The 27,596-nt window shown below is 34.9% G+C and overlaps 1 protein-coding gene across 5 annotated transcripts in view; it reads left to right on the top strand.

Moving 5' to 3' along the window:
• EML5 (EMAP like 5) overlaps positions 1–27,596 on the top strand; it is a 95,106-nt gene that overhangs the window by 15,440 nt on the left and 52,070 nt on the right. For all 5 annotated transcript variants that reach the window (XM_053980234.1, XM_053980232.1, XM_053980231.1 and 2 more), the window contains exons 2-13: positions 4,545–4,704; positions 7,063–7,161; positions 7,728–7,796; positions 11,028–11,213; positions 18,451–18,586; positions 19,933–20,134; positions 21,215–21,352; positions 22,060–22,316; positions 24,269–24,481; positions 25,385–25,552; positions 26,845–26,951; positions 27,361–27,479. In XM_053980234.1, the coding sequence (XP_053836209.1) occupies positions 4,545–4,704; positions 7,063–7,161; positions 7,728–7,796; positions 11,028–11,213; positions 18,451–18,586; positions 19,933–20,134; positions 21,215–21,352; positions 22,060–22,316; positions 24,269–24,481; positions 25,385–25,552; positions 26,845–26,951; positions 27,361–27,479 (1,854 nt within the window). The remainder of the gene's footprint in view (positions 1–4,544; positions 4,705–7,062; positions 7,162–7,727; positions 7,797–11,027; positions 11,214–18,450; positions 18,587–19,932; positions 20,135–21,214; positions 21,353–22,059; positions 22,317–24,268; positions 24,482–25,384; positions 25,553–26,844; positions 26,952–27,360; positions 27,480–27,596) is intronic.

The raw sequence follows: 27,596 nt of genomic DNA on the forward strand, positions 1-27,596 counted from the left end.
TTGTTATTGACTATTCTCCTTCAGAATCCCCTGCCACTTCAAACCTCACACAAATTGGAGGTCTTGTCCATGTCTCTAGTCTCATTCCGTGCAGACACAACATGGACAGGTTTTATTTTTTTCATTGGCTGCCATTAGTATTTAATATAATAATCTAACATTGGTCTTGTACCATCTTGATCCATCTTGACCATGGATCTGGTCAAAATGTTGGGGAATGATTACATATTGCTCTGAAAGGGAGAAAGAACCTTTCATGAATGTGTTTAAAAGAGGAGCTTGAATGTACTAAAGTAAGAAACACATCCCTTTTCAGTATGCTGATAAAACTCTACTACTGCATTTCAGACCAATTTGAGTATCTGGCTAGGAAAAGACCTGTCATTCAGACATAGCAGTGGAAACCTCAGTTCACTACAAGTCCAGCTATTTGGTTTGTTGCAATAGTGACAGACAAGTTTTTTTTAAATTTTCTATTTCTGAACTCTTCTGGGAAGTGCCAAGTTCTAGAATCAATTTAAAAATTAATTTGACTTAGCAGTTTGTTAGCTTAATATCTGATTTTTTTCATTGTAAAGTTTGCCTTTTGGACATGTTCTTACATATGTTACATGTTACTACGTTAGATCTAACATCTGTTGTGGCAGAGCCCAGGTCAGAAAGGCTAGAGGCAAACAAGAAGGCCTGAGGAACTTCTCATTAGGAATATCTGTTTCCTTTTCTGGACAAGCATCAGTATCTCATTCATCAGCTTAGTCATCCTTCAAGGACGAGGAAAGAAATCAAGCACCAGTTTACAGTCTAGCAGTGTGGGCTAGATGCAGTCTAACCTGGTGATACCAGCTCTCCTTACCAGGATAGTAAAGGGAATTCTCTCCTTCTGAGTGCTGTAAAGGGAATATGTGTCCTTTTCTTCTGAGTGCAGAGCTTCTTATGCCACTAAGCAATCTCTTCCTTCTCCCTAAGAAAAAAAAATGCAAGAGAATATTTGTGAGGGACTGTACCTAAGCCCACAAGTCCCACACTAACAGATTTGAAAGCTGCCTTTAGAGCTGAACCATACCCATACTTTTCTGCCTGATCTCAGGAACTGAATGGATGAATGGCAAGCAGCTATTGCAGATACCATCCCAATAGTTGTATGTTTTAACACCTCAATAGAGGTGTGTTGAAGATCATACCCAGAGTATCCAAACTCATTGTTTGATCCTGTTAACTGCATCACACCCACAAGTTCCTATAGTCTGTGTATGGAAAGTGTTTATTGTTATTTGTTTCTGGGCACCCATTCTAGTTAAGCTCTTTCTGTCTGCACTAGGAAGCTATTTAAAGTGTTTTGCTCAGGGCTAACAATGAACATTCTCAAGTATGTGACTTATGTTGATACTTCTGCTCTAGAGAAGCATCAATACAAGTTAGATCATGATACTGTATTTTTGTATTGATTGCTATGCTTATAGGGATTGTTTGATCACTCATAGTCCAATGAAAGAACTGAAAAGAGTCACCATATTGTGCAAAATTGGAATCTAATCCTTGGGTTTTCATGAGGACCCAAAATTTTCAAATCCATAATTCTGCATGATTCCTCATGGGATTAATAATAGCTAAGACTTGATTACTAAGGAACAACATTTTATTATCATTCATGTCTCATATCAAAATAATGTAAATATGTGTAGTAGTTACTTTCTTTAATGATGGTAACAGAAATAGTAGTCCCTTGACTTTTCCCATGCTTCTCTTTTTCATCTGCTCTGACAGCCTGTGAGATAGAATACTTATAGGTAGTACTTTAAGTTGTCCTCCACTCCTTGGTCTCTAGGAAAAGACATGGAAAAGTATTTTCAGGTAGGTGTTTCTTCAGCCACTGCTAACAGCATTGCTAAATAGTTTCCCTGAAACTCACTGTATTTGCATTTTTTAAAAGAACTTGCAGTCTTAAAATATTTATTGTACATTTATTTTCTTCTTCTTTCAATGACTGTCTAGAAAAGTTATTAGCAGTTTACTATAGAGACTGAAGTGATAGGGAAAGGATGTTGGTAATTCTGCAGTGTTGTCTGTTGTGATTAAAATACAGGCTCTAAATTTGTGCTACATTATTGTCCTATATCAAGTCAGAATTCGAGCTCAGTTGTTTAAGCCAATATTTTGTATTGTGATGTAGAAAGAACTAATACTGTGATACTGCTATTAGTTGTTACTTGCCATTTATTAATTAGAAATAGAGGAAACCTTCTCTGTATTCACCTAATATGCTTTGAATGAAATTAGTTGGAATGCTTGGGCTGAGGACAATGTTCTCCTTTCCCTTTTTGGTGCCCTTACTGTTGTCCCTTCCATCTCTGATGCATTGTATTTCTCTAAAGACTCTAGGCTTTAGTTAAAAACATACAGAGGTAATTTTTGGTTGCTATAAATTGTTTTGTAAGGTGTGGTGTGGGGGTGCTTTTGCATGTATGTGTGTCCATACACATACAGTGAGTGTTTTGTTGTACTTGTGATGTGGTTTTTGCTTGTCTAAAAATACACTATGCACTTGTAGCACAGATCAGGACAGGATTGAAGAGGTGAGGAATAAGACATGAGACTGCTGTGTTTTTCCTATTTTCCTCTTAGTTTCTGTCTCTTTTTTTTATTGCTTATTCCTTTCACTTCATATTTCAAATTTCTTTATTGTTTATTTGGTCTAATTGCACCCTTTCTGTGGCACCATTAAAAAAATTAGATTATTTTGGTGCAGTATTTTCTCTCCCTCCAGATGCTTTTCCTTTGTCCTGTGAGTACACCATCTGCCTTTGTGTGCTCTGGGAGATGTGCAGGTGTTTGTCAGGATTAGGTGGCAGAACTGAATTGAAATGTGGGAAGTTTTGCTGCCAGCTCCTTTCTGCAATGTTTTTTAATTGTGAAGTTGCTCTGTCAAATAAACAAGAAGGGAACAACTAAAGAAACAACTCTGGAAGTGTTGTGAAGCAAAGTGTGGAAATATTGGTTACTTTATCCTGGTGCTGAGGGTAGCGGGGAGTAGCCAAGAGCAGAAATTCCCATAGCAGAATTGAAAGGTTCAGGGCTTTTTACCATTTCAACTTTGAAGTTAGGAATTCTGCTCAGTTTTGCACGTGGAATTTGTCAAGCAATATCAACAAACTGAACTGCTATTTTAAAACAGAAAACATATAGAATTGTATTGTGTACTGTAGTTTAACTTCATAAAATATTAAGCATCTTCTAATGTGATTTCCTCTTGCTCTTTCTGTATATAGAAAATGTATCTATCTTTTGAATAATAAGATTTCTCTGGTAAATTCCTGGTTAGCTTTAACCTTGCTGTTTTTGTTTATATTTATAGATTTCCCTTGTCTCCAGCCTTTGAACTTTATTTATCAAAACCTGTGTTCAAATTAAAGATCATCTTACCTTTGCAAAGTGCTCTACCTTTCTCCTTCCCAAATAATTTTGAGAAGATAAATATACTTACTGTGTGTTGTTAATGATTCTGTCCACTAGTCTCTCAAGAACATTCATTACCTTGGCATTCATCAAACTAGGAAATTTTTTAACCAAATTAAACAGCCAGCTTTAGAAATTATGTCTTCCTGACTTCTATGTGGTATTTCTACATCATTCTGGACTGCTGTACCTAGTATGTGTACAATGTGATCAAGTAGTTTGTTTGGGTTTCTGTTAGAATATATTCTTATTTTTCTGTATTATGAAATCTGAGTTCTCAGACCTTATGTTCTCCCATACAGCTTGCTGGCATAAACAAAACAAAGAAGTATCTTGCTGACTAGAATGTTTTCTAGCTTGGTCCCAGATTTAGCAAAGCAGTTCTGATGAACCTCAAGTGCATTCTGAAAGACTGAAATACAAGTTATAATAACATTCTCTACAATATTAGAAATGTGGAGAGTTAATAATTATTCAAAACCATTTATTCCCAATTGTTCTATATTAAAATTAAGACATTTAAGATAATCTTAATTTCTTTTAAGTTCAGTCATCTGAAGTGTAGTCATTGCCTCTAGTCTAAGCTAGTTGTGCTTTGGGTTGAATCAGCAGAGAGCTCCAGAAAGCTGTCCTCTCATAAAAAGGACATCAAATACTGTGTGGAATAAAGAACTTCTGGAGATGGGCATCTCTCTCCATTGATGATTGATGTGTAGATAGATAACACAAACTTCTGTTTTCCATTGTTTGTGTATTAAGTTTTAAGAAATACAAAGGAAAAGAGGTATTTCTCTCAGTGCATGAAAATCTGACCAAATTTAGTAACCACTTTTGGAACAGACTATTATTGACTATTTTGCAACTAATTTAAATGTAGAAGGCTTTTGTAAGCTAAATTCAAGAAAGATGTTGGTATCTACTATATTTAGAATTTCACAGCTACTGTGGAGTCTGCGATACAAAATGACTTTATTATTCAGTATCCATAGGAAAATATTGTAAAAGAATTCCTAAGGAAAAAAAAATGCAACTAACTAGGCAAATACAAGAGTTTAATGCAGAAATATTTTATATCTTTTTTTTTTTGGCAGCCTTGCTTTGCACCCCGAACGTGTGTTGGTGGCAACAGGTCAAGTTGGGAAGGAACCATACATCTGCGTGTGGGATTCATACACTGTGCAAACTGTATCTGTTCTGAAGGATGTTCACACACATGGTATAGCTTGCTTGGCCTTTGATTTAGATGGTCAGGTATGTAATTAATATTCTTTTTTCAAACACTTGAATAAATTGTTTATCTATTAGAAATCTTGTCACATAGTTTTTCTTAAAAAAAGGCAGTGTATTTTCTCAGATTCTATTTGCTTATTCTCAAGTTGAGGAAGATCAATTTGCATTACTAATGACTGCCAAATATTTACATTTGGGAAGAAAATTATAACTTCAAAAGCTTTTTGAATGGAGATGAGGTCGTAGATGAGGTTCTTCTGGTCTGAGGGCCACAGTTCAGAGTTAGACCAAATAACTGGAGACAGTGGACTTCCCCTGTGCAGGGGCATGTCTTATGCCCAGAGTGATGGTAGCCCTGTTGTGGTACTCATCTTGGACCCCTTCAGGCACTATCCCCTTCTCTGTCACGCATTTTGCACTCACTGGTGGCTCTCCACGTTTTGATTCTTTGTTCAGACTCCTGTATCCTGTATCTAAGAGTCAAGAAAAAGGTTTCATTGGATTATAATTTTGTTGCTTTTGAACATTTTCTGAGTAGTAAATTGGTTCTCAGAGCTGCTACCTATAAGGGAGATTGTTTTTACCAGGCACTAGTTCCTCTGAGTAAAGAGGGTTTTTTGACTGATGTATTAGAAATGGAAAATTTAATGGTTATATTTACATGTTAGGTAGCAGCTGAAAAGGTATTAGCTGAGAAAATCCTTTCTGGAGATGTGCTTTCCTGGTCTATGAAACACTTATTTCCTTCCCACTCAGCCTTGCAATGCAATAGTTAGCTTTAGCTGTATCCTCAGCTCCTTTTGCTTGCTAAAAAGGTCAGTGCCTGTTAGTTACTGCTGTTTTCTCAAGTGAGGATGTATTGTAGGGACCAGTTGCTGTCTTTAAGAGAATATCAAGAGGACATGTTTCCTCTTGAATACAAGAGGAAAGCCTACCTGTAACTTGTTTCTGTTAAAACATGTTGTAATTGTTGTAGGAAAGTTCTGAGTCTGTTGAAATGACCTCTCGCTGTCTAGGCAGTCAGCTTTTTTCTAGAATATAATTTCTACTTGTTGTGTAAACTTGTGTCACTCCCTCACTTGAATGGCCTTCATAATTTAAGGTCAAGATACATCAAATTAGGATTGAAATACCCTGATTTTTCAAAGACAGAATAGAAAGGTAAGATTTTGTAGTATTAATAAATAGGAAGCATGGGTAGAATTTGTATTTAACGTATTTTTCTTCTCATAATCTTGGAGATTTTCAGACAGTAAAGGAAGTATGTTATTTGGAATAGGTTTCTATCTTTGGGAAAAAGATTACAATTCAAGTTTGGAGTTTGTTTTTGCTTTTACAAACTCACTGGATAATCAATGTAGAAATTGAAGCTAAATTTGTCTTTAATGTGCATAAGTATTAACTGCTGAACAGTGAAAATCTTTGCCCAAAAGATATGAAAAAATTTTATATAGCAATGTCAAGATGGCACAATTCATGCAAAAATGGAACAAAAATACTAATTTCCTTTAAAAATTATGCCAAGTCACTCAGTTTTTTTTTTTTTTTAAATTCAGTCCTGTTACTTTTTCTGTTGAGAATTTCTATAGAAAAAATAGCATTTTGACTGGTTAACAGATAGAATACAAGTGGCTGATTTAGTCAATCATTTGTGTCAAGAAATCTGTGCAAGGTATCTTCACAGTCAAGAAAAGACAGGCTGCAAAGCACAGGAAGATCTCAAAATTTTATTTTTCTTGTTTTTTTTTGAATAATCTTCTTGTCCATATTCGTTTTACAGTGTAAATGGCTTCAAGCTCTTTCTGAATAGTAAAGACTTCATGAAATTATATTTGGGGCCTTTTTAATTCTGGTTTGAGAAAGGATTTGGAAAGAAATATTTACTCATTTGTGTCTTGAAGAATCAAACAAAAGACATTTAAAGTGTTTAATTGGTTTTGATCTTCTGTTTGTTTTCAAGAAGATTGAAGAAAATATTTTTTTCTTTGTATCTCTTGACTTATAAAATAAATCCTGCAAGTTACATGTAATTAAAGATAAACACATACAGGTTCATTGAGTTCACTGATTATTCCTTTTTTGCAAACATCTCCTGACCACAGCTTGCCATGTGTGCTATATATAATTATATATATATTAAACTTTATTGATCAGAAATACATTATTATTTAAGAAGATCTTTATGGCCATAATGTTGTACCTGAAAAGATGCATCTACGTAAGCTTTGGTGTAAGATATGTTTTCTTCTATATCAAAATGGAACTATTGCTTCTATCTCAAATATGTTACACATTTTTTTGTAACTCATTCAAAATAATGACTTTAGATTTCATTAATACATTGAGTTATTTTTATTTGTTTAATTTGGACATTTTCAGCGTTTGGTCTCGGTTGGTTTGGATTCGAAAAACACAGTTTGTGTATGGGACTGGAGAAAAGGAAAATTGTTATCAATGGCTCCTGGTCATACAGACAGAGTAAGTACAACTAAATAATCTGAGCATCAATGTCATTCTAGCTCATTAAACTGTATTTGTATATACGTACTAGACCTCTGTCTGAACAAAACCCAATTTGATTTAGAAACTGAATTTGCCTAAAGGTTGATATGCATAAAGACATGAAGATATTTTAGATGTGTGCATTTATTTCTAGAATAAAATGTGTAACTCAAAATTTATTTGTATATGGTTTGTTGAGACTGAAAACATATAGGAGAAGTGCAGAATTAATGTACTTCTTAGACCCTAATCCCCATATGGGAAATCAAAATGCAAATAATTGCTTAAATTTTTCTAGTCTGTAAATGAACCTTAATGCTGTTTTATCATGCGTTTTAATTACTCTAGGGAAAAAAAAAGACAGAATTATATTGGGTATATACTGAATTTTCAGTATGGAATGAGAGGATAAAAGAGTCTTTCCAATAGATCCATTTAAAGCATTTCAGACTCCCTGTTAGTTTGCTAGAAGTTTTTACTGTTTTAAGTGTCCTGTGCTAGAAAGGCCAGCTCTGTTGACATCCTTTGGTTTTTTTATGCAGATATTTGATATTTCTTGGGATTTATACCAGCCAAACAAGCTCGTCAGCTGTGGTGTAAAACACATTAAGGTAATGAAATAACTCTTCATTCATAAAATATTTAAGCTGCAGTAATATATGCTCTATAAAATGTATAAAAATAGAATCTAAAAGGAATATAGAATGTGGAATATATATAGAAAATATAGAATATGGAAAGTCTTGTGTAGGAACAATATTAGTTCTTAGAACTGCAATCATGAATCACACCTGACTACACTAGATACGTTAAAAGATCTGTTTAGAGAAAAACAGACCCTCCCTGCTCAAAGACTTCATGCCCTGGCAGAAGTAATGTAGTAGGAATGAAACAGTTGTTAGTAGCATTGTATGTAATGACTGTAACATAATTTAAAATTTAGGTTCTCTAAAACATGCTGTTTGAAATCCAAAGTAGTGTAAGGCAGGATGCACACATTTTAGGGGACTCCAGGTACTCCAGTTTCTGAATCTTGCACAATGAATGAATTGCTGCACTTCAGATGTGAAATGAATTCAAAATCCATTTCTTACCATTTAAAGAGAGAGTTGGGAGACAGTGGAAGAGAAAGGAAGAGAAGCAGCATTTTCCTTTCTTTTAATTCTTTTCTCTGTTTGTATTCGTATCTTTGTCATTTGGAGCATCCTGTACCTGTTACAGGATTCAGAATTCGGACAATTCATGTACTTTTCAAGCATGCTCTGTTTGATCCATGTAGCAAATTCTGTGCAGAAAGACCTTTTTTTTTCAGGTTTAACTTTGTCATCAGGATTATCAACCGTGATTAGGAACCGTGTTTCACGTCACTCAAAAGTCACTGTCTTCTCCCATGCACGGTTTTCTGTGTTACCAAATAACTGCAGTAGATGGCAGCTTGAAAGTTCTGTGTTCCTCTTGTGTGTAGGTTCCCACAGTGTGGAAATTGTGTAGGTTTTAATACAATGAACTTGTAGAGTAATATGTATTAATAGCCTACTGGAAAAAGTCTTAAAACTGTTGGCTAGATTGCACAAGTCTGATGTGACATGCAAGTGTTTAGCATGCTAATTACAGAATTCCATGAACTTGTTTAATAATGAATTTTTTTTTTCTACTTCTCTAAGAGGACCTTTATACCAATAGTAAGCTAATATTTGCCAGCAATGATTTAGTATATTTAAGATGGCTTTATGATGTCAAAACATATCTATTTATATAAGCAAAAGTTTGAGCAACTTTTAAGGTTCTACAAAGGCTTTCTAAATAGCAATGTAACTTCAAAAATAATTGCTGTTTCCTCTGGGAAAACAGTATGAAAAATCAGAATTCTAGAGGTATTTAGGCATTTGGTTCAGGCAAGAGGTTTTTGTTGATGAGGTTTTGTTGATTGAGGTTTTTGGTTTTTTTAAAACCACACCTTCTTGTTCTTTCAGATATCAAGAATTACTTTCATGTTTTTAATACTATTGTATTTTTTCTCAGATGAAAATTTGCATATTTTATGCAAATTGTAATAGTACTTAAGTTGTGTAGATAGTTCCATGTGAACTGATATTGAAGAATTACTTTTCTTAGACACATCACCTGCTTTCACATTGGAGCTAGGTGCTCAATTTATGCAGTGACTGTGTAGTTGCTTCTCAAGCAACAACATGGTCTATGTCTTGAAATCTGTACTTTAGTTAAAAAGTCCAGCACCCAGCAGCTAAGTCCCCACCAGGTGCTCACTTACTGCACCACTAGCAGGATTGGGGAGAGAACTGGAAGGGTAAAAGCTGGAAAACTCATGGGTTGAGGTAAAGGTAGTTTAATAGAGAAAGCAAAACCTGCACACAGAAGCAAAGCTCACCAAGGATTTAATTCATTGCTTCCCAGGGACAGGCAGGTGTTCAGCCAGCTCCACAAGAGCACACATAATGATGACTTGGGAAGACAAACTCCTTCACCTCAAATACTCCCCCCACATCTTCCTCTCACTTTATGTACTGAGCATGATGCCATTTGATCTGGAATATCCCTTTGGTCAGTTTGGATCACCTCTCCCAGCTGTGTCTCTTCCCAACCTCCCATGCACCCCCTACTTCCTCACCAGTGTTGCAGTAGGTAAGCAAAGAGGCCCTGGCTGTGCAAGCTGTGCTCAGCAATAACAAAACTGTCTCTGTATTAAAAACACTGTGTTCAGCCAAATCCAAAACACAGCTCCATACCAGCCATTGTGAAGAAAATTAACTCTCCCAGCCCAAACCAGCACAACTACTTAAGATACTGGGATTTGTCTAATCAGTACTAGTTAGTCTAATCAATAATGGTAATTTCTGCTTATTTCTGGTATTGCAGGTACAAAAATCTATTCATGGTAACTTCTTACATTATCCCAAATTAACGGAAGTCTGCTCAGAATTTTGAATTGATTATTGGTAACAGAGTACATTGCTGTGAAATACAGTTCCCTTAACACATATGCAGGAAACTCTGTATGCTGAGACAATGTAAGAGTAACCTGTCAGCAGTGATGCTTTCATGTTTTGCATTGGATTACTTCAGCAGCTTCACTTTCCAGTGCACATTTATATGTTTGGACAGGAGGGTTTGAAAGGAATATGCAAGTGCTTCTTGTTTGCAGAGATCTCAGAAATGACAGTGTTTATCTGGAGACTGAGTTGGCAAGTATTGTGCTCTGACAAGAGACTTTGCATGTCTTTAGTTCAGGATTCATTGGTACATGTTGGGTGACCTAGGAGGGAATTCACACTTGTGTGATTGCTTTAATTACACACAAATGGTTTGTTAGAAAGTTCTTAAAAATCTCTGCCTCAGATGGCTCCATGTGATCCACAATTCTGATGAGAAATACATCTACAATAAAACCAGCTGCCTTCAAACAAAGCAAATAGAGTCTTATCGGAAATCTGCATGCTTAGGTGGCATCTTTAAATGTATAAAGTAACATAAAGTGCAAATGCACCATTTTCAGCATCATAGAAAGATAAGATAATCTATTATGAAATACTTTTCAAAAATAACTGAAAATACAACTGACTCACAAATTCTTATTTGAAAGAATTTTAGTTTAATTTAATACTGATATCCCAAAATTCCTTCCCAGCTACTCTGTTCTGATGATTTTATGGGAAAATAAAGTTGGTTAATAACATAAAACATTGTTAAACTGGAGAACTAAGTCATGGAAAAGGGGGCGGATGGTGATGTCTTTTGCAAGCAAGGTACTTCTCTTTCAGATGTTCATACTAAATTATAAGGTATTAGCAAAATAGCCATTTCTAAATCACTTCATGTTGCAGTTCTGGAGCTTGTGTGGCAATTCCTTGACACCAAAACGTGGTGTCTTTGGCAAGACTGGTGATCTCCAGACTATCTTGTGCCTGGCCTGTGCAAGGGACGAAGTGACGTATTCCGGTGCGCTGAACGGAGATATTTATGTATGGAAAGGAATCAACCTTGTACGGACAATACAGGGAGCACATGCTGTAAGTATCTCTTTCTAAATTAATACTGAATGTTAAGTAGATTTCTGGAAACCAGAAAGAGCAATGCGAGGTCACCTTGTCTGTGTTTCTAAGTGGTTTCAATGATACTCAGGATGTCATATTGGAATATTTTTTTAGACCAGTATACAGATTTGAAAAGTGAAGACATGTCAGTGAAAGTTTAACAAAAATTTTCCAAAGTGCTTGGTAATATCTACTTTTAACTGAAATGTTTTATATTAATATAAAGTGATTATAATTTTGCTATGTAGGTTTTAATTACATTTTCCATGTTATTTTAACCATATGGGTTTGTGATTAAAGTAGACAGCAAAAAAACTCACTTTTTGGTTTGCATTCTGATTTGTGCATACTAAATTGTGAAAATCCTCATTACCTCTCATTTGTTAATATGCAGGATTTGACTTCTAATTGTCCAAGTATCACTTAAAAACAAAGCCAACCAGTTTCTGGTTGGTTTAACCTACAAAGCATGAAACTGCTAAGGTCACTTTATGAAGCTGTATGATTTGCTGGTTTAATGTTAATTTTTGTTTTGAAAAGCATTGTACCTTGTTGATAATATTTGAAGTTCCAATCTTAGTAATTTAACATGGTGTGAAAAAATAAGCATATGAGTTCTGATATTGCAGCTTCAAAATTGTAGATAAAAATTAATAACAGTTAATGATTCTTGCTTGTAAGAATGTGTTTGTTTTAACTGGCCTGTTGGTGGCCTGACATTTGTAACTGAAGTATAAGAGTCACTCTTTGATTTAATCAGGTAGAGTGGAGGGGACAAAGTGATGAATGTTATGTGTGTGGGAGAGGTTGCAGTCAGTTGTGGCAAGCAGACTCTTGGTTTAGCAAAGATTTAGAAATACACATTCAGGATGATTGTGGCTTGTTGAATGAACTAATAATTCAAAAGTGATTGGAGTGCTTATTCTGTCAGTTGTATAATGACACTGTCTCTGGTTATGAACAAAGATAAAGTTATGAAGAACATCTGTGAGTGAAGTGTATCCCAGACTATATTTTGCATTTGAGATTTCTTTATCTACGTAGAAGTGTATATATATATATATATATATATAAATAAAAAAATTACAGATAAACCCAGACAAGCATTCTGTCCTGTATGCATCTGTAGAAATATAAAATATATTCAAGAGGGCCCAAATTATGAATCAGGAAGTATGAAGGGGTATTCATGGTGTGGAGTTATGCTTGCTCTGTAACTTCAGATCTAGTTTCAGTCTTCATAATATGTGTTCAATAGCGTTCTGCTGTTTTCTGTGTTTTCCTGAGATGATTGGACATTGTAAATGCAGACCTCGATTCCCAGAGGAAAGAGTGTATTTTCTCCTATTGAAAACTGATGCCAAAATATTCTCCAATCCCGTTGGTGCTGACAGCTGTCCTGAATATTAACTTGTTACTTGGACTATTTAGACTTGCAACAGTTTATTTCTTAGAATAATGCAGTGCTTTTCAGCTGTTTAAGTATGAAATACCAGCTGATAAACATAAGATGATGAGAGCTTGTTGCTCCATTCCCTTATGTGCTGTGTCAGTTCTGAGTTGACCATAAGATCAAATTTGAAGTGCAGTAGTGTCCTTATCTTCAGTAACATCAATGGACAGAGCTCAGGTGACCTTGGAGTAGGTCTCATCTAGCCTTCTATTTTTGCCTCTGTCTAGGCTCAATGGACTTGTACTTTGCAGTTCTGAAAATTAAGTAGGAACACTAGTTCATGTCTTTGAAATTAATTTTTACAGGAGATTAGAGTCACTACAAATCTCATGGATTTTAGGGGAAAAAAAAACCCAATAAAATATGGAAACTTTTTTCCAACAAAATTAAACCTTGTTTTTCAATTAAAAATTACCTTAAAGGATAACTGACAGACTACTCTAAGCCCAACATATGGAAACTTGAAATGACAGTGTCTCTTCAGCCATACTAAAATATTATCATGATATTTTGTGGCTACTTAATTTAATAAATTAATGTACTTAATTTTATAAATTATAAATTATGTCCTTCTTGTCCAAAGGAAATGGAAGTGCAAACAAGACTTATGGTGTGTGTATGTTGTTGTAGGGACAGTGTGCACATAGTAAAGAATTGACACAAATTTCTCTTCAGTGTGCTAGTGTTGGAATTGCCATCCCTGCACACCTGTTCATCATCCTGCCTCTTTACTCCTCAACAGGTGTGATGTAAACTGTAATCTTATTGAAGGAAGATGTCACATTATTTGCATAAATACCACTCTTTTCTTGCAGCATAAACAGCAGATATCTGAGATACTGGAAAACCGTTTCTAAAGCATGTTAGTGATGTGGAGAAATACCCCAACCCCAGATTTATTAAGTTATTATTAAGACATTGTATGCATTAATATAGAAAACCTGTTCTTCTCAAAGGTTGGTTCTCTTTGTTGTGGTTGCCCTAGCTGAAAGGACATTTTTCATTTTAAGAATAATTCAATATGGAAAATAAGGCATGGTCTCCCAGTATGAGCAGCCAAGGAAACAGATAGCAACTTTAACAAGCAAAATAAGAATTCTTCATTCAGACAGATTATCTGTTTTCTGTCATAGCAATACTAACAGAGAGAAAAGTAGAGTTTCCTGAAGATTTCCGTCTGAGTTTGAATAGAAACAAAAAATTGAAAGCAGATAAGTTAAGAGTTGGAAGAGGATTAGGGAGTTCACTTAAAATAGAAGTAGGAATGAAAGGTAGGAAAAGATGGAAATGAGCAGGGTTTAGGAGTAAAGGCACAGAGTTCATGTGCAGGGAACAGTGGATAACAATGGGAAACTTCAATTCTAGATTTGCCTCCTAAATAATAATCCTAGTAATGAAAATTTTAAAGGGGGGAAAGAGAACAATAGCATGAAAGCATGTGTAAATTCACTGGTAATGATAATACTCCATGAAGTTATTTGTAGGTGATGGATCTGGCTTTGGAAAATTAATAAATACCTTGACTAATAAAAAAAAAAAAAATAATAGTTGTCTTATTTGTGTACCAAAGAACAGATTATAGAATCTTCCACTTACCACTTTATATGTTCTACATTCAAGGTAGTCCATGACTATTAAGGTACATACAAGATGTTACTTGGCTATTAAAACAAAATTGTATGCTTAGTTAAAACACTGTATGTTTTATAGATTCTTGTGTGCTATGCTTTTGCCTTGCATAGTAAATGTACATAAGACGCTTTCTCAGCAGATGAATAATTAATTTTGAGATAGTCTTTCAGAGGTACACATTAAAGTTGTGTGGATTGATGTCAGAAACTGAGGTTAAATAACAAGCTTGAGGTTAAATAACAGGCACTCTGTTAAAACCATTGCACGCCTATGTCAGTTGGCTGGATACTAATTAAATATAGATGGAAACAATATAATGAACTTAAATGAATGGTTTTAAACTGGTATCATGTACCAACACATTAAGTCATGCAGTATTTTCTCCTGCTGCTTAGACTAGTCATTGGTTTCAAAGGTAACTGTTCACTTATTTTAGCCAAAGGGAGGTATATGGACAACTACATTAAATTTTTATAGTAGTATGCACATTTTTAAACTGTTTCCTGGATGATTTGTTGGACAGGAAGATCACATTTCGCAGCAGTGTCCTCTGTAACCTCACTGACACCTATCTTAAATGTTTGCAATCCGTTTCCTTACTCTGCAGTATGTGTTGGGAGAGACAATGTCTCAGGATGAGTGCCCAGCATGGGTGTAGCTTTACATTTCTGTGTCCTGTAGTATATTTGGGAGTAAAAAGGAGGCACTGGAGTTGTTTTTGTGTTGGTATAGTGTCTCTGTTCTCCATGTTGCTCAGTAGTTGCTCCTCAGTTTCCATATCATCCTCCTAACTATAGCTAGCTGCAGTCATCATGTGTTTTGGGAATTGCATAGTCAGAGTGGTGGATTTTATACAAACAACTGCATTTAGATAAACTGACACTTGATTTTTGCACACTGGGGACAAGATTGGTCCAGCAGCAGTAGAAAACCATAAACTGCTTCAGTATTGGAAACTTCTTGGATTCAAGTAGTGGCTAAGTATTCTTGCAGGAGGGATCATCTTCATCAAATTCTTCTTGTACTTCTCCAGCTTTCAACTATAATTTCTGGTAGATCTGGGCTTTTTTTTTTTTAATTTGCTCTCATTCAACTATTTTTTTTCTTGAATTTGAGGGAACACAGATGTGATACCAGCTGGTTATGTTGGAAAAACAGGAAATATCCAGCATTCTGAGAAAATGTTGATAGATTTGAGATATTATTTCCAGAATTCTCCTGTTCATTAGGAAGTGCAATGAAGAATTTGTAAAAGAATAATAAAGTCTGTATACCAAGCTTCATAAGTTTCAAGATGGAAGTCTTTGATTTACACTTTTTATTTTCATTCAGAGCACAGTCTTTGCGGCTCACATTCAGTTGGATCTAACAAAGTCAGTGCAATTGTTTACCTTTCATTACTACTAGAGGGTTTTTAACCATCAAGAATCAAATTATGTTGATGACAATTTCAGGCTGAAGGATTAAAGAAGCATGAAGACTCCAAAGTTGATTTGCATTAACAATCTTGTCAGTTTTTAAAAGGAAGGATTTAGTGGATGATTTACTGGCCAAGCTACCTCAGTAAAGAATCTGTCTTTTCCCCTTTAAGTGTGAGCCTAACAATTGTATGAAATGTAGCAAAGCTCAGCTTTTTCCATTAGATACTTACAGTCCCCATTAATGAGGGGCATTTTTATAGTTTTCATCTCGTTCTCTTATTCCAGCAGCACAAAGACTGAAATGAGAGTGTCCTATTGCATTTCAAGAGGTTGGGCAAGCACATCTGTCAAATCTCCTTGACAACCACTATGTCCTTTTCAAGATAAGGATATTCTGTTGAACGGAAAAGAGATCAATTCTGGATCCACTTGATCTTATCTTCAGAGCATTCCTTCAGCTCCTTCCCACATTGCCAAATGTCTGATTATTTTTTTAATACCGACTAATTAAATAATGGATTTTGGAAAGAGTTAATTACAGAAAAGAAAATAATTCTATTATCAAGATTGCATTCCAAAAAGAGCTTTAAAAGACTCTCTTGGACAGAATTCAGCGTATGCTGCAAAATGAGCTGAAATTCCTCTAGACTTTTATTTATTCCATGGCACCTAGAATCATAGAATCACTAAGACTGGAGATGGCCTCCAAGATTAGAGTCCAATTGTTAACCTGGCACTGCTGTGTTCACCACTAAACCCTATCCACAAGTGCCACATTCCACCTGTTTTTGAATGCTTCTAGGGATTATCCCTCTAGGACTTCCCTGGGCACCCTGTTCCAATACCTGGCAACCTTTTTAGTGAAGAAATTTTTACTAGTATCCAATCTAAACCTTCTCTGGTGCAACTTGAGGCCATTTCCTCTCATCCTGTCACTTGTTACCTGGAAGAAGAGACCAACCCCCACCTGGCTACAGCCTCATATCAGGCTGTTGTAAAGGGTGATAAAATCTCCCCTGAGCCTCCTTTTCTGCAGGCTAAACACCCCCAGCTCCCTCAGGTGCTCCTCATAAGACTTCTCACAATAATAAAGCTTAATGCAGTAAAACAGACAGACACACATGGAGAAAAACAAATACATTTTGTGCTGTGTTTTCAAAAACATCCAGGATCCTAAGGAAACAGAGGATTTTCAAGACATTAGAGATAATGAGAGTTAGCCTTCTACTCTGCTTATGTCTTAAAAATTCCACTACATTTCTGTTTAGACATGTACTGCTCCTGAACTTGTGGCTTGTCATAAAAGTCTCTTTCTTGAGAATGGACATGACATGCCAAAATATTTGAAGTTCTGTCACCCAAGTCTTTCAGTTTTCATTGTCATTTGACATTCTAGTAGGCTTCTTTTTTTTGTGAAAGCTGAGAGACTTTTTTTTGTAACATGAAAAATTATTTCCTTGTTCCCTGATGCTAGAGAAGCAAGCACAATCCATATTTCATTATGACCAGTCCATTATGATATTTTTCTTAGTTGTAATTTAAGAAGAAAAAGCATATTGCTAGGAGATAATAGTAATGAGTACTCCAGAATTCTCACAAGTCACGTTGTATCCTTATTTCTTCTCTGAGTGTACAGCTTTTTTTCCCCCCAAAAGTCAATCTCTCCTTTGCAAATGATCTTTGCAGTTAATGTGCTTCATTACTATAAAATCCAGACCCTATCTAAAGAACTGTTGGAACTTTACTTCTTTACAAAACTGAAATTTTGGACCAATATTACAGAATATATGTGTATATTATTGGCTGGTCTACTTTCTTTTGAACAGGAATTAGAGACAGATTTTCTCTTCCATTGTTCGAATGCTCCTAATACTCTCTTGTTTACTTTTGTCATAGCTGAATATTACATACTTAAAATAAATTTAAAGCAATTTTTTAAACTTCTAATGGGCTTACCAGCTAAAGTTGCCCTTTCAGTAGCTTTGCTTACTGAAATGTGTGTGTTATTTCTTAACATAAGGCTAGTGAGTTGTGTAGGTAATTAAAAAAACCCAATAGTGTGTATGCCATTTAGATATGTATTGTGTTAAATCAAATATAGTGGCTATGTGGCTATAGTATCATTATTTTAATGCTACGTGTATCATCTTTGACTATTCGTTATCCTGAAGAAAACATGTATCCAATGAGTTGAAGAAAATGGGTTAGATTTTGTTTCCTGATGTTTGCCTTTAAAATAAGAATTTTTATTAACTTTTCAATGGTGTAGCATGATCATTGTTTTTCTTAAGTTTTATATCTAAACTTAAATTTTAAATCAGTCTTCCTTGGTTTAAAAAATAAAAAAATCCCAGGTGTTTTTTTGCATTGTCTTATAGCAGCTGAGTACTAGCAACAAAGGCCCTGAAGCAAGCCCAATAGAGATCATGGGAAATCTTCATGCTGACATTAGAGTTGGACCAGGTCCTAAGGCAAGAGGATATGAAACTAAGCTTTCTAGGGATGAGAAGCAGCACCACTATGGTGATCATCATCAGAAGGAAAGCATTCTTGCAGCAATTCACTTTCTGTTTATCACTTGTGGTTAATTCTGCTTGTTTTGAGTTAGTTTCTGTTTCTGACTTTCTCGTATTTGAATTGTATTAGTTGCATACTGGTTTTCTCCAATCTGTGTATGTTGTTAAAAGTAACTTTTTTCTCTCTTTAGGCAGGAATTTTCAGCATGAATGCATGTGAAGAGGGGTTTGCCACCGGTGGCAGGGATGGCTGTGTTCGCTTGTGGGACTTAAATTTTAAACCAATTACTGTGATTGATCTCAGGGAAACAGACCAGGGGTATAAAGGTAAAGAGAATTTTGCTGCTGTCAATATACCAGTGAGATAGGGAATTTATCAGTGTTTTGAACAAGAAAAGACTTTAAAACCCAAAGTGTTGTTTTACGTACATTACTATGAACTATTCCCTTGAAATAGAATAGATCATGCCCACTAGTATGAAGGTCACAGTTACTTTTACAAGCAGTACATGTGATGAGGATGTAGACACAGATTTAATTTTTTAATGCACATTGTTTCTAGAGCACAGCAGTTTTTAACAAGGAACAGTAATGCTTTAAGAGAATTTGAGGCAGTGAGATCTACAGTGTAAAACAACAGAGTACAACAATTTCATTTGCTAGTTATCCATTTTTTTATTAAAACTATTTGGATGTTATCTACAGTTTTGTGAAACTTAGAACACTGCTTACTTGTAAATATGACTTCAGTTACAGTTCATGTCATACTAAAACTTTACATAGAGTGTTTCAGATATTGTTGCTGTAATGATTTAGGATAAGAGTACAAGCATGTACTGAAGCACTAGTGTCACTTACAATATTGCTTTTGTTGGCATTAGGTTTTCTTCACCCCCAGTCACTTTTGTTATTTTCTAGTATCTTGCCAAGGATTTGAAAATGTGCTAGAATGTCTGATAGCAATGAGACACTCAGTTTCAGTGCATAACTGATTACAACTGAAGTCTTTGTATGGTGTAATTGACATGGCATTCCCACCAAGATTGTGAAGTATTGCAACAGGATGGAATACATTTCATTTTAAATATGCCCTGCAGTAGAGTGGCTCTATTTTAAATTTAAATTTACTCAGTTGCTGCTTCTGAGTTCTGATGCATGTAGCTGAAAGCTGTTTCATTCTATTTCATTCTTTCAGACTTGTTCTCACCTCCAGTTGCCTCTGTTACTTCTGAGGTAACAGGCTCTTACCATAAACCTTTGCCTTGTCAAATGCCCATGACAGAGCAAGCAGATTTAAAAAAAATCTTATACTGAATAAAATGAGTTTTCTGACTCTTTTCCCTTCACTCTTTTTTAATATACTTCTGAGAATTGTCTCTATGACCTGTCCTCTTGCTCGTTTTCTTAATTGCATTTTCTGCTACTCCACTGCCTTACCTCTTGGTATACTCTATATATATCCTCCAAGTAATCATGAAAAAGTTTATGTCCGAGGGCAAGTATGCTACTATTTATGAAATAGATAAAAAGAGTAAAAGAAGTAAATCCAGGAATAAGAGAAGGGATATGGATACTTCTTGTCATTTTCTTGCTTTTATGCTTTGTCTTTTGCTATTTTACCTTTGTTTTTCAAGTTCTGAGAATGTATCTCTAAGTGACAATCTCTTCTACAGGTCTCTCTGTAAGAAGTGTTTGCTGGAGAGGAGACCATATACTCGTTGGGACACAAGATAGTGAAATTTTTGAAATTGTGGTGCATGAGCGTAATAAGCCTTTCCTGATAATGCAGGGGCACTGTGAAGGAGAGCTGTGGGCTTTGGCTGTCCATCCTACAAAACCCCTGGCCATGACTGGAAGTGATGATCGATCAGTCAGGTTAAATTTTGTTTCTTTGTTAAACTGCATGCAGTTTTAGACAATCAACTCATTTTGTAGGCAACCTAATTGAAATGTACGCATTTTAAAGCTAGTAAAATGTGGCATTGATGTACTCCTACAGTTAAGTTATGCAGGAAATGAGTGCTCTTCAGTAATAAAATACAGTGGAAGTATGTATTTCCCAAAACCCCCCAGATATGAAATTTGAAAACATTTTGTTTAGGCTAACATTGAGCACTCAGACATAAGTATCCTTTCAGTCTTTCCTTTTCAGGAGTTATGTTAAGGATGCACAGCTTGTGATGAAAAAAAACTGTGATAAAAACTTGCACATTTTACTCTTACCATATTTACTTTTCCAAATGCTGCAAATAAGCTTTTAATGTGTGAGTTTCATCAGTCCTAGTCCATGCATTGTAAACAGAATATAAATGCTCAGAAAGCCCACTAAATTACTCCCTCTTACATGTTCATCTCTATTTTTTTTGGTCAAACCCACCTTTTCTTTCTTATAAGTTAATGTGTCAGCGTTTTTGTTAAATATCTTAAGTGCAACACAGTTAAGCAAATAAATATTTCAATTATTAATATTATTATTACTCTGTAATTCCAGATATGATTGTACATAATAGATGTAATCTACCTTGTTATAAAAACACATATTTGAATATTTTTAAGGAGTTATCAATAATGACTTTTTAATAGGAAAAGTTGTTTATACTGATCCAAGTCTTTGTTATTTAATGTTTCTGACTAAAATGATTAGCAAAATAGTGAAATTTTTGCAGGAGTGGTCTAAAAGTATGTATTATCATATGTTATTATTTTTTATATTCAGAAAATCAAAATTAATCTCTCCCCACATTTTATCATTAGAGATATTCCCACCTTTTAAAATATAAAAATATTTCTTGCTGTATACATAATTCACACTTATGTTTTAGATTTTCCTTGTGGAAAATTATTTTCAAATAGGGACACTGCCATGTCTATCATTGTGCAGAAATTGAGGGCTTCATCTTGTCTATGACAAAGCTGCGCACCCATTTTACATTTGAAACAATTACTTTATTTTAGAATCTGGAGTTTAATAGACCATGCTCTGATTGCCCGGTGCAACATGGAGGAGCCCATTCGCTGTGCTGCAGTTAGTACTGATGGAATCCATCTTGCTCTTGGAATGAAGGATGGCTCTTTCACTGTGCTTCGAGTCAGGTATGTTACAAAACTTAAAAATAGATATGTTTTTAATATTTTGATCTCTTGTGGCCATGCATGTGGTCACTTGTGGTTTTGTTTTAAATTGCGGAGGGTGCTCAGATTTTTTAAATGTGTGCTACATATGTTCATGTTGTTGTATAACAAACGATTTGACAAAGCATACTGGTCTATTTGCAGAGAGAGGCAGTGTTCTAGGATATGTTTTGCTTTGGGTTTTAGATTTATGAATTACCTTTGAATTGCTAAGAAATAAATTTTCATTACTTTGTAAATTGTTTCTGCGTGCTGGAATTCTGCTGTCAGCACATCATACATACAAAACGAGTACTGCCTTGTGCTGCTGTGATCCCACAGTTTTAAAGGGAAAATGAGATTTGTCTTTTATGTCAGTGAAGTTTCCTTCCATAGGTGAATAAAAATCTCATAATCTACTAGATGAAATTTTCTTGTCGACCCAGCTTGAACAGTTCCTTTTTTTCACTCTCCTTCAGCCCAGTGAAGCACCTTCTTGTGTCACCGTTTCCTTCCGTTTTTTTCTCCATGAAGCCCTAACCAACTCTAAAAACAGCAGTGTTGTGTTTGCACACAGGATAGCTAGGTTCAATATATAATTTCACAATCTTGTTCGTTTTTTAGACTGGGAACTTGACAGTGTGATGAGGCTCTTCTCTACTTATGACATGCTTTCTTTCATACTACAGAGATATGACTGAGGTTGTTCATATCAAAGACAGGAAAGAAGCTATTCATGAACTCAAATATTCTCCAGATGGGAATTTCCTAGCTGTTGGTTCCAATGACAGCTCTGTGGATATATATGGCGTTGTTCAGCGATACAAGAAAGTTGGGGAATGTATTGGATCCTTAAGCTTCATCACGCATATGGATTGGTCTTCAGACAGTAAATACTTACAGACCAATGATGGCAATGGAAAGAGACTTTTTTACAGAATGCCAGGTAGGATTCTGGGTTGTCTTCATGCTATTTGTTACTTATAACAGAAATAACATGTAGTGGTTTTGTAAAAAAAAAAAGCCAAATGTAAATCTTGGTTCAAAGCATGGGGGTGTAGACGAAGGTTTTTGTAAGTTCATAAGATTATTTGCCACATTTGAGTAAGTACAGCATTTTTCTGGCAAAGTTCCTGAAATATTTTTATCCTTATATGCTTAGTCTCCTTTCCAATGTATATTTTTATACTAGAGATGCTGCCTTATAATTTATTTTGTTTCTGAAAAATAAATTTTTTCTCCCCCTTTTTTTTAAGAATTAAAATGCAGCATTTAAATTAAATTTTCCAATCGCTTAATGGCTTTGTTCTTATAGAGCTTGCATCTTAAGTAAACTATCATTTAAATGCACTGAATGGTTTTTAAAATGTGTGGAATAATCAGTACGTTGCAGCTCAGAAGAGGCATTTGGTTGTCTAGAACTATGCAGCAGACAGAGGAATTCAACTTAAAAGAGCTTTTACAGTGAGGAACTTTGTGATAACCCCATTATTGCAAGTGTTTACAAGACAATTTTCTTGAAAACTTGACTGAAGTGTCCCATAGTCTTGAAATAATTTCTATCAAGGTAGTTCCCTCTGTAGAGCACATATGCACATATTACTATCTTAAAGCTTGAAATTTAAGTAGTCCTTATTAATATATGCCAATTTATCCCAAGGCTTGACTTCTGTCTGTTGCATACACTCTTTATATAATGTTCTGTATTATTCCCACTCATCTTTGTACTATTTCTATTTGTAGTGACTGTGTATTATCACCACTTTTTATAATGTCCCTTCATTCTTAGACAAGATTTATGCTTTGCACTGTACATTATTCACAGATTCTTGATGCTTTTTATGACTCTCTGCTGAAGCATCTAATTCATTCTATGCACAACTTCGATTCTGTGTGCTGAATGCAACAGATGATGTGTAAGAAAAGATAGTGAGAAGTTAATTAGACAGTAACAAATAGACAGGAGGAGGAATTTGAAGTTATATAGACAGCTTTCAACCTGGAGTTTCTTCATATGTTAGAATGTGGGTTTGTAGAACCTTGTTTATGAAAAAAAGTTTATCAAAGTCAGTGAAGTTAGAGGAATCTCCCAAATATTTCAAAATAATGATCAAATTGTGTAACACTTGAAATTCCACAATGAATCAAGAAGCTTACAGTTGTCTGGCACAAGATCTGCAGGACTTAGTTATGGATAGAAACAGTACTGTTTATCATTGTTTACATGGATTAGTGTTTGAAAGGCTGAGAAGTGGATTGTTGTCCTGCTCACCTTCCGCAGGTGTGCGTTCAGTCTGACTCACAGCTTTCACCTTTGCTTGCACTGTTCTTGCATTGCTCCAGCCCTTGGCTTCTGGCCTTTCCAGAAGGAACAGTATCTATTTAATGGGCCTTTTTTCTGACTCAGTTCCTCAGCTCTTACCTTGTGGTATTGGATCACTACCAATAGAGCTGGTGTGAAATAATGTAACAAGGATCTAAGCACAAAATTGGTGGTTTTAGTAATTTGCAGTGGCCAGATATGAGTTCTTCAGTTCTTGCTCTAAATAATCCAAGTTTCTACAATCATTCAGCAACATAATTTTTTAATGAACTTTATCTTAGAATGATTACATGTATTTTTGATAAAATTAAAAAAATAACACAGTCTCAAGCAGATACCAAGAAATAATAAAAACTATAAAGTACCAAACCTATGATCTTCTGTTAAATAGTCTTGAGAAGTCTTCTTACTGATACTGTTGGTCATAATAGGCAATACAAGATCAGGACCATTTCAGATGTCAGTTTTTAATTCTGTTGTACTTGGATTTGATTTTTAGAGAATGTTTTATAATGTTGCATTCTTGAAAATTGCATGAGCGAATATTGAGAAATGGCTCTTTATTTTTTGCTTAGGTGGAAAAGAAGTAACAAACAAGGAGGAATTGAAAGGCATTCAGTGGGCATCATGGACCTGTGTTTCTGGCCTTGAAGTTAATGGAATCTGGCCCAAATATTCCGATATAAATGATATAAATTCTGTGGATGCGAATTTTATTGGTCAAGTTATGGTTACAGCTGATGATTATGGAATAGTAAAGCTCTTTCGATACCCATGTCTAAGAAAAGGTAGTTCTTTATAAATTCAATTATAGGCATGTTTTTAAATTGTGACTATTCAAGAAAAATGTAATAGAAGAGTGGAAAATTAAATGGTTTTTAATATCACTTTCTTTTTAAAAAGAGTTTTAAAAAATGAGGGAATACCAGTCTTTAAAAACAACACCCAAACCATTAATTTAAGTACATAAAGTTTGAAGACATTTCCTAAGACCTATCCATGCTATTGTAACCAGCACTAAAATTGAATGATGTCTAGAATGAAGTTCTTCTAACAGCTCTGAGACAATGAAGCCTTTCTGATCTAAAAAGTTTACCTATAATGGAGTGCTGTTAGGAACTTCATTTCAGTAACCCATCCAATGACTGTGTTGCAGTTAGGTAGCTGTGAAAACGTTAACTGGGTGTACTACTACTACCAGTTCTACTGCTAAACATGGGAGGAGATGAATTGTTAGAAGTGCTTAGCACTGACATTGTACATTGGGAACCCGTGCTACAAGCATGTATAGGGGGATGTTTTCATAGACTTAAATATAAATGATTTAAATAACTGTATTTTTTCAAAGTAGAAGTAATAATTTTACTTTCTAAAAAGTAAAATAAAATTAATACAGTGAAATTTTTAAAATCTCTGGTGTACCTTATACAGCATTATCATATGTCTTCTGTTCTTGTGTTTGACTTGATTAAGTTATTATATTTTGGAACCTAAACTTAAAAATGTATCTTAAACACATTAAAATTTGTGAAAACTGCAAAAAGATGTTGCTATTGATTAAAATACCAGTAGTAATTAGAATATCTTTATTAAACACTACTTTTTCTATGGGTTCTTTAATATTACATTCTAAGGTGCTTCTGAAACATTTATTTCAGTAATATTGAGAGATATTTTTATTCTTGTTCTAGGAGCAAAGTTTAAAAAATATCTTGGTCATTCTGCTCACGTGACAAACGTCAGATGGTCGCACGATCACCAGTGGGTTGTCTCCATCGGGGGCGCCGATCATTCTGTCTTTCAGTGGAAGTTTGTCCCTGACCGCAAGTTGAAGGACACTCTTCATATAGCACCCCAAGGTAAGGAACTAACTGAAAAAAACACAACAGAAGACTAAAAGAGAAGTAAAATTCTTTGGTGACAGTACTGAAATAAATTGTCAGTCTGCTCAATTGCAACAGTTGTTGTTCTTTAAACTTTGAAGGTGCCTGATGCACCTGATAGAGTTTAATACTTGCCAGTACCCTGTTGTCTTGGTTTGGCATTAGTTGATCTTTGGTGAAGATGAAAAATATCTGTGCACTGGCATTTGGCCAATGGTCAAACCATCACACCTGTGTGTTCAGGCTAGCGAGCAGATGAAAAACCTTCACTGCTGTGACTCTTTTACAAAGAAAAAATTTAAAAGTTCAAACATAGATGTGAATTTCGGAATACTGTATATATCACCCTTTACTAAATTGACAACTGGATGCTCAGGTGTCACTGGAAAAATACAGTTTTATACTAATTTGTTTAAAATTTTGAAGTATTTAGGTGATAATGTAAGTATTATAACTGATTATTTAATTTTTTTTGAAAGCAGAATATAGATGTTTTGTGTTTGGGAAAAAATGAAGATCATGTTTCCACTAGTGACTAATTAAACAATTATTCTCATGAGTTTCCTAAAATCAAAACAGTTAACTGAGTGCCTCCCTTGGAAATTCCTAAAGGAATTTAGAGAATCCTCTGGGGAAATGAGAATATAGAGTTACAATGAAATAGGCTGTTTCACCATTTAATTGCTCAGCTCAGATGAGTATGTATCAGTGTGGATCCAGGAAACAGGTAAATAAAGATGCAGTGCTGAACTTGTCAGTGACAAATGCAGAAGGAAACAATAACAGGTTCTTAATACATGTCAAACTTTACGTGACTACCCTTTTTCTCTGCAGTCACAAAAAATTTTTCCTCTTTCTTGCCATCTATAATTTTTCCCTCCCCCCTAACTTACTTGAAGAGTTTCTACTTGCATCAGTGGCTCACTTTAACATAAGTTTCTCTTGGGACCCTTTGTTAATTTTGTGCAAGTCTTAGTTTCTGCTTTATACTGATAATTTAATTATCTTGTTTTTCCTTGCCTCCTAACATTAAAGCTCATGAAACTATTTTAGTTAATGAAAACTAACTCACTCCAGCATACAAAATTATCATATTTATGGCTTATTTCCTATGTAGCAGCAGAATTGTTCCTGTCAATTATTAGCAGTTTATGTTGTAGTCAATATAAGCATTGATTATCAAATCAGGAACTTTAAGCATTTAGTTTAAACTTTCTGGCTTGTAATTTAGGTTGCTTAATTTTTTATTTCTGTTTTCTTGGTGACAGAGAGTCTGGTTGATTCTAATAGTGATGAATCAGATTCAGATCAGTCTGATGTTCCAGAGCTGGACTCTGAAATTGAACAAGAGACACAAATCACCTATCGTCGACAGGTAAAGATTTTAGTTTTAATGGCAGTTGGAAGCTTCCTAGGGTTTAAGTTGGTCATTTATGAAGACTGTTGAAATCTCAGAACTGGGGAGTCGGCACAGGAACTGATCAAAACCTTTAGAATTTTTACCTGATGCATTCAAAAGATCAAGCTTATTAAAATATAATGATTAATTATTACAAGTAAGATACTAATTAATATTAACATTAACAGAGAGAAAAATTATTACATGTAATCCTAGAATGCAATTTAAAACCAAGCTGCACTACATAGTCACCAACTACAGGTATTGGAGGGTTTTTTTCAGTTATGTCAGAATAACATTTTCATGAGTGATAACAGCAGCTGAATTCTCAGAAACATGTTTTTCTGATGAGTCTTTTAATTTTTAAGTATGCTTTTTCTTAAAGGTTTACAAAGAAGATCTACCTCAACTTAAAGAGCAATGCAAAGAAAAAAGAAAAAGTGCAGCTTCTAAGAGACGTGAGCGAGCCCCAGGGAACAGTATAAGACTACATTTTGTTCATGGGTATGCAAACTAAGATTCTTCAAAATATACAAGCAGACTTTGATTTTGTAGACTGGTGTTTATAATTTAATAATCTGATTAAAGACTTTTATATCTGTTGCTTTATGATTTGCTATT

This window comes from Vidua macroura, chromosome 6 (genome assembly GCF_024509145.1).
Source record: "Vidua macroura isolate BioBank_ID:100142 chromosome 6, ASM2450914v1, whole genome shotgun sequence".
Taxonomy (NCBI): domain Eukaryota; kingdom Metazoa; phylum Chordata; class Aves; order Passeriformes; family Viduidae; genus Vidua; species Vidua macroura.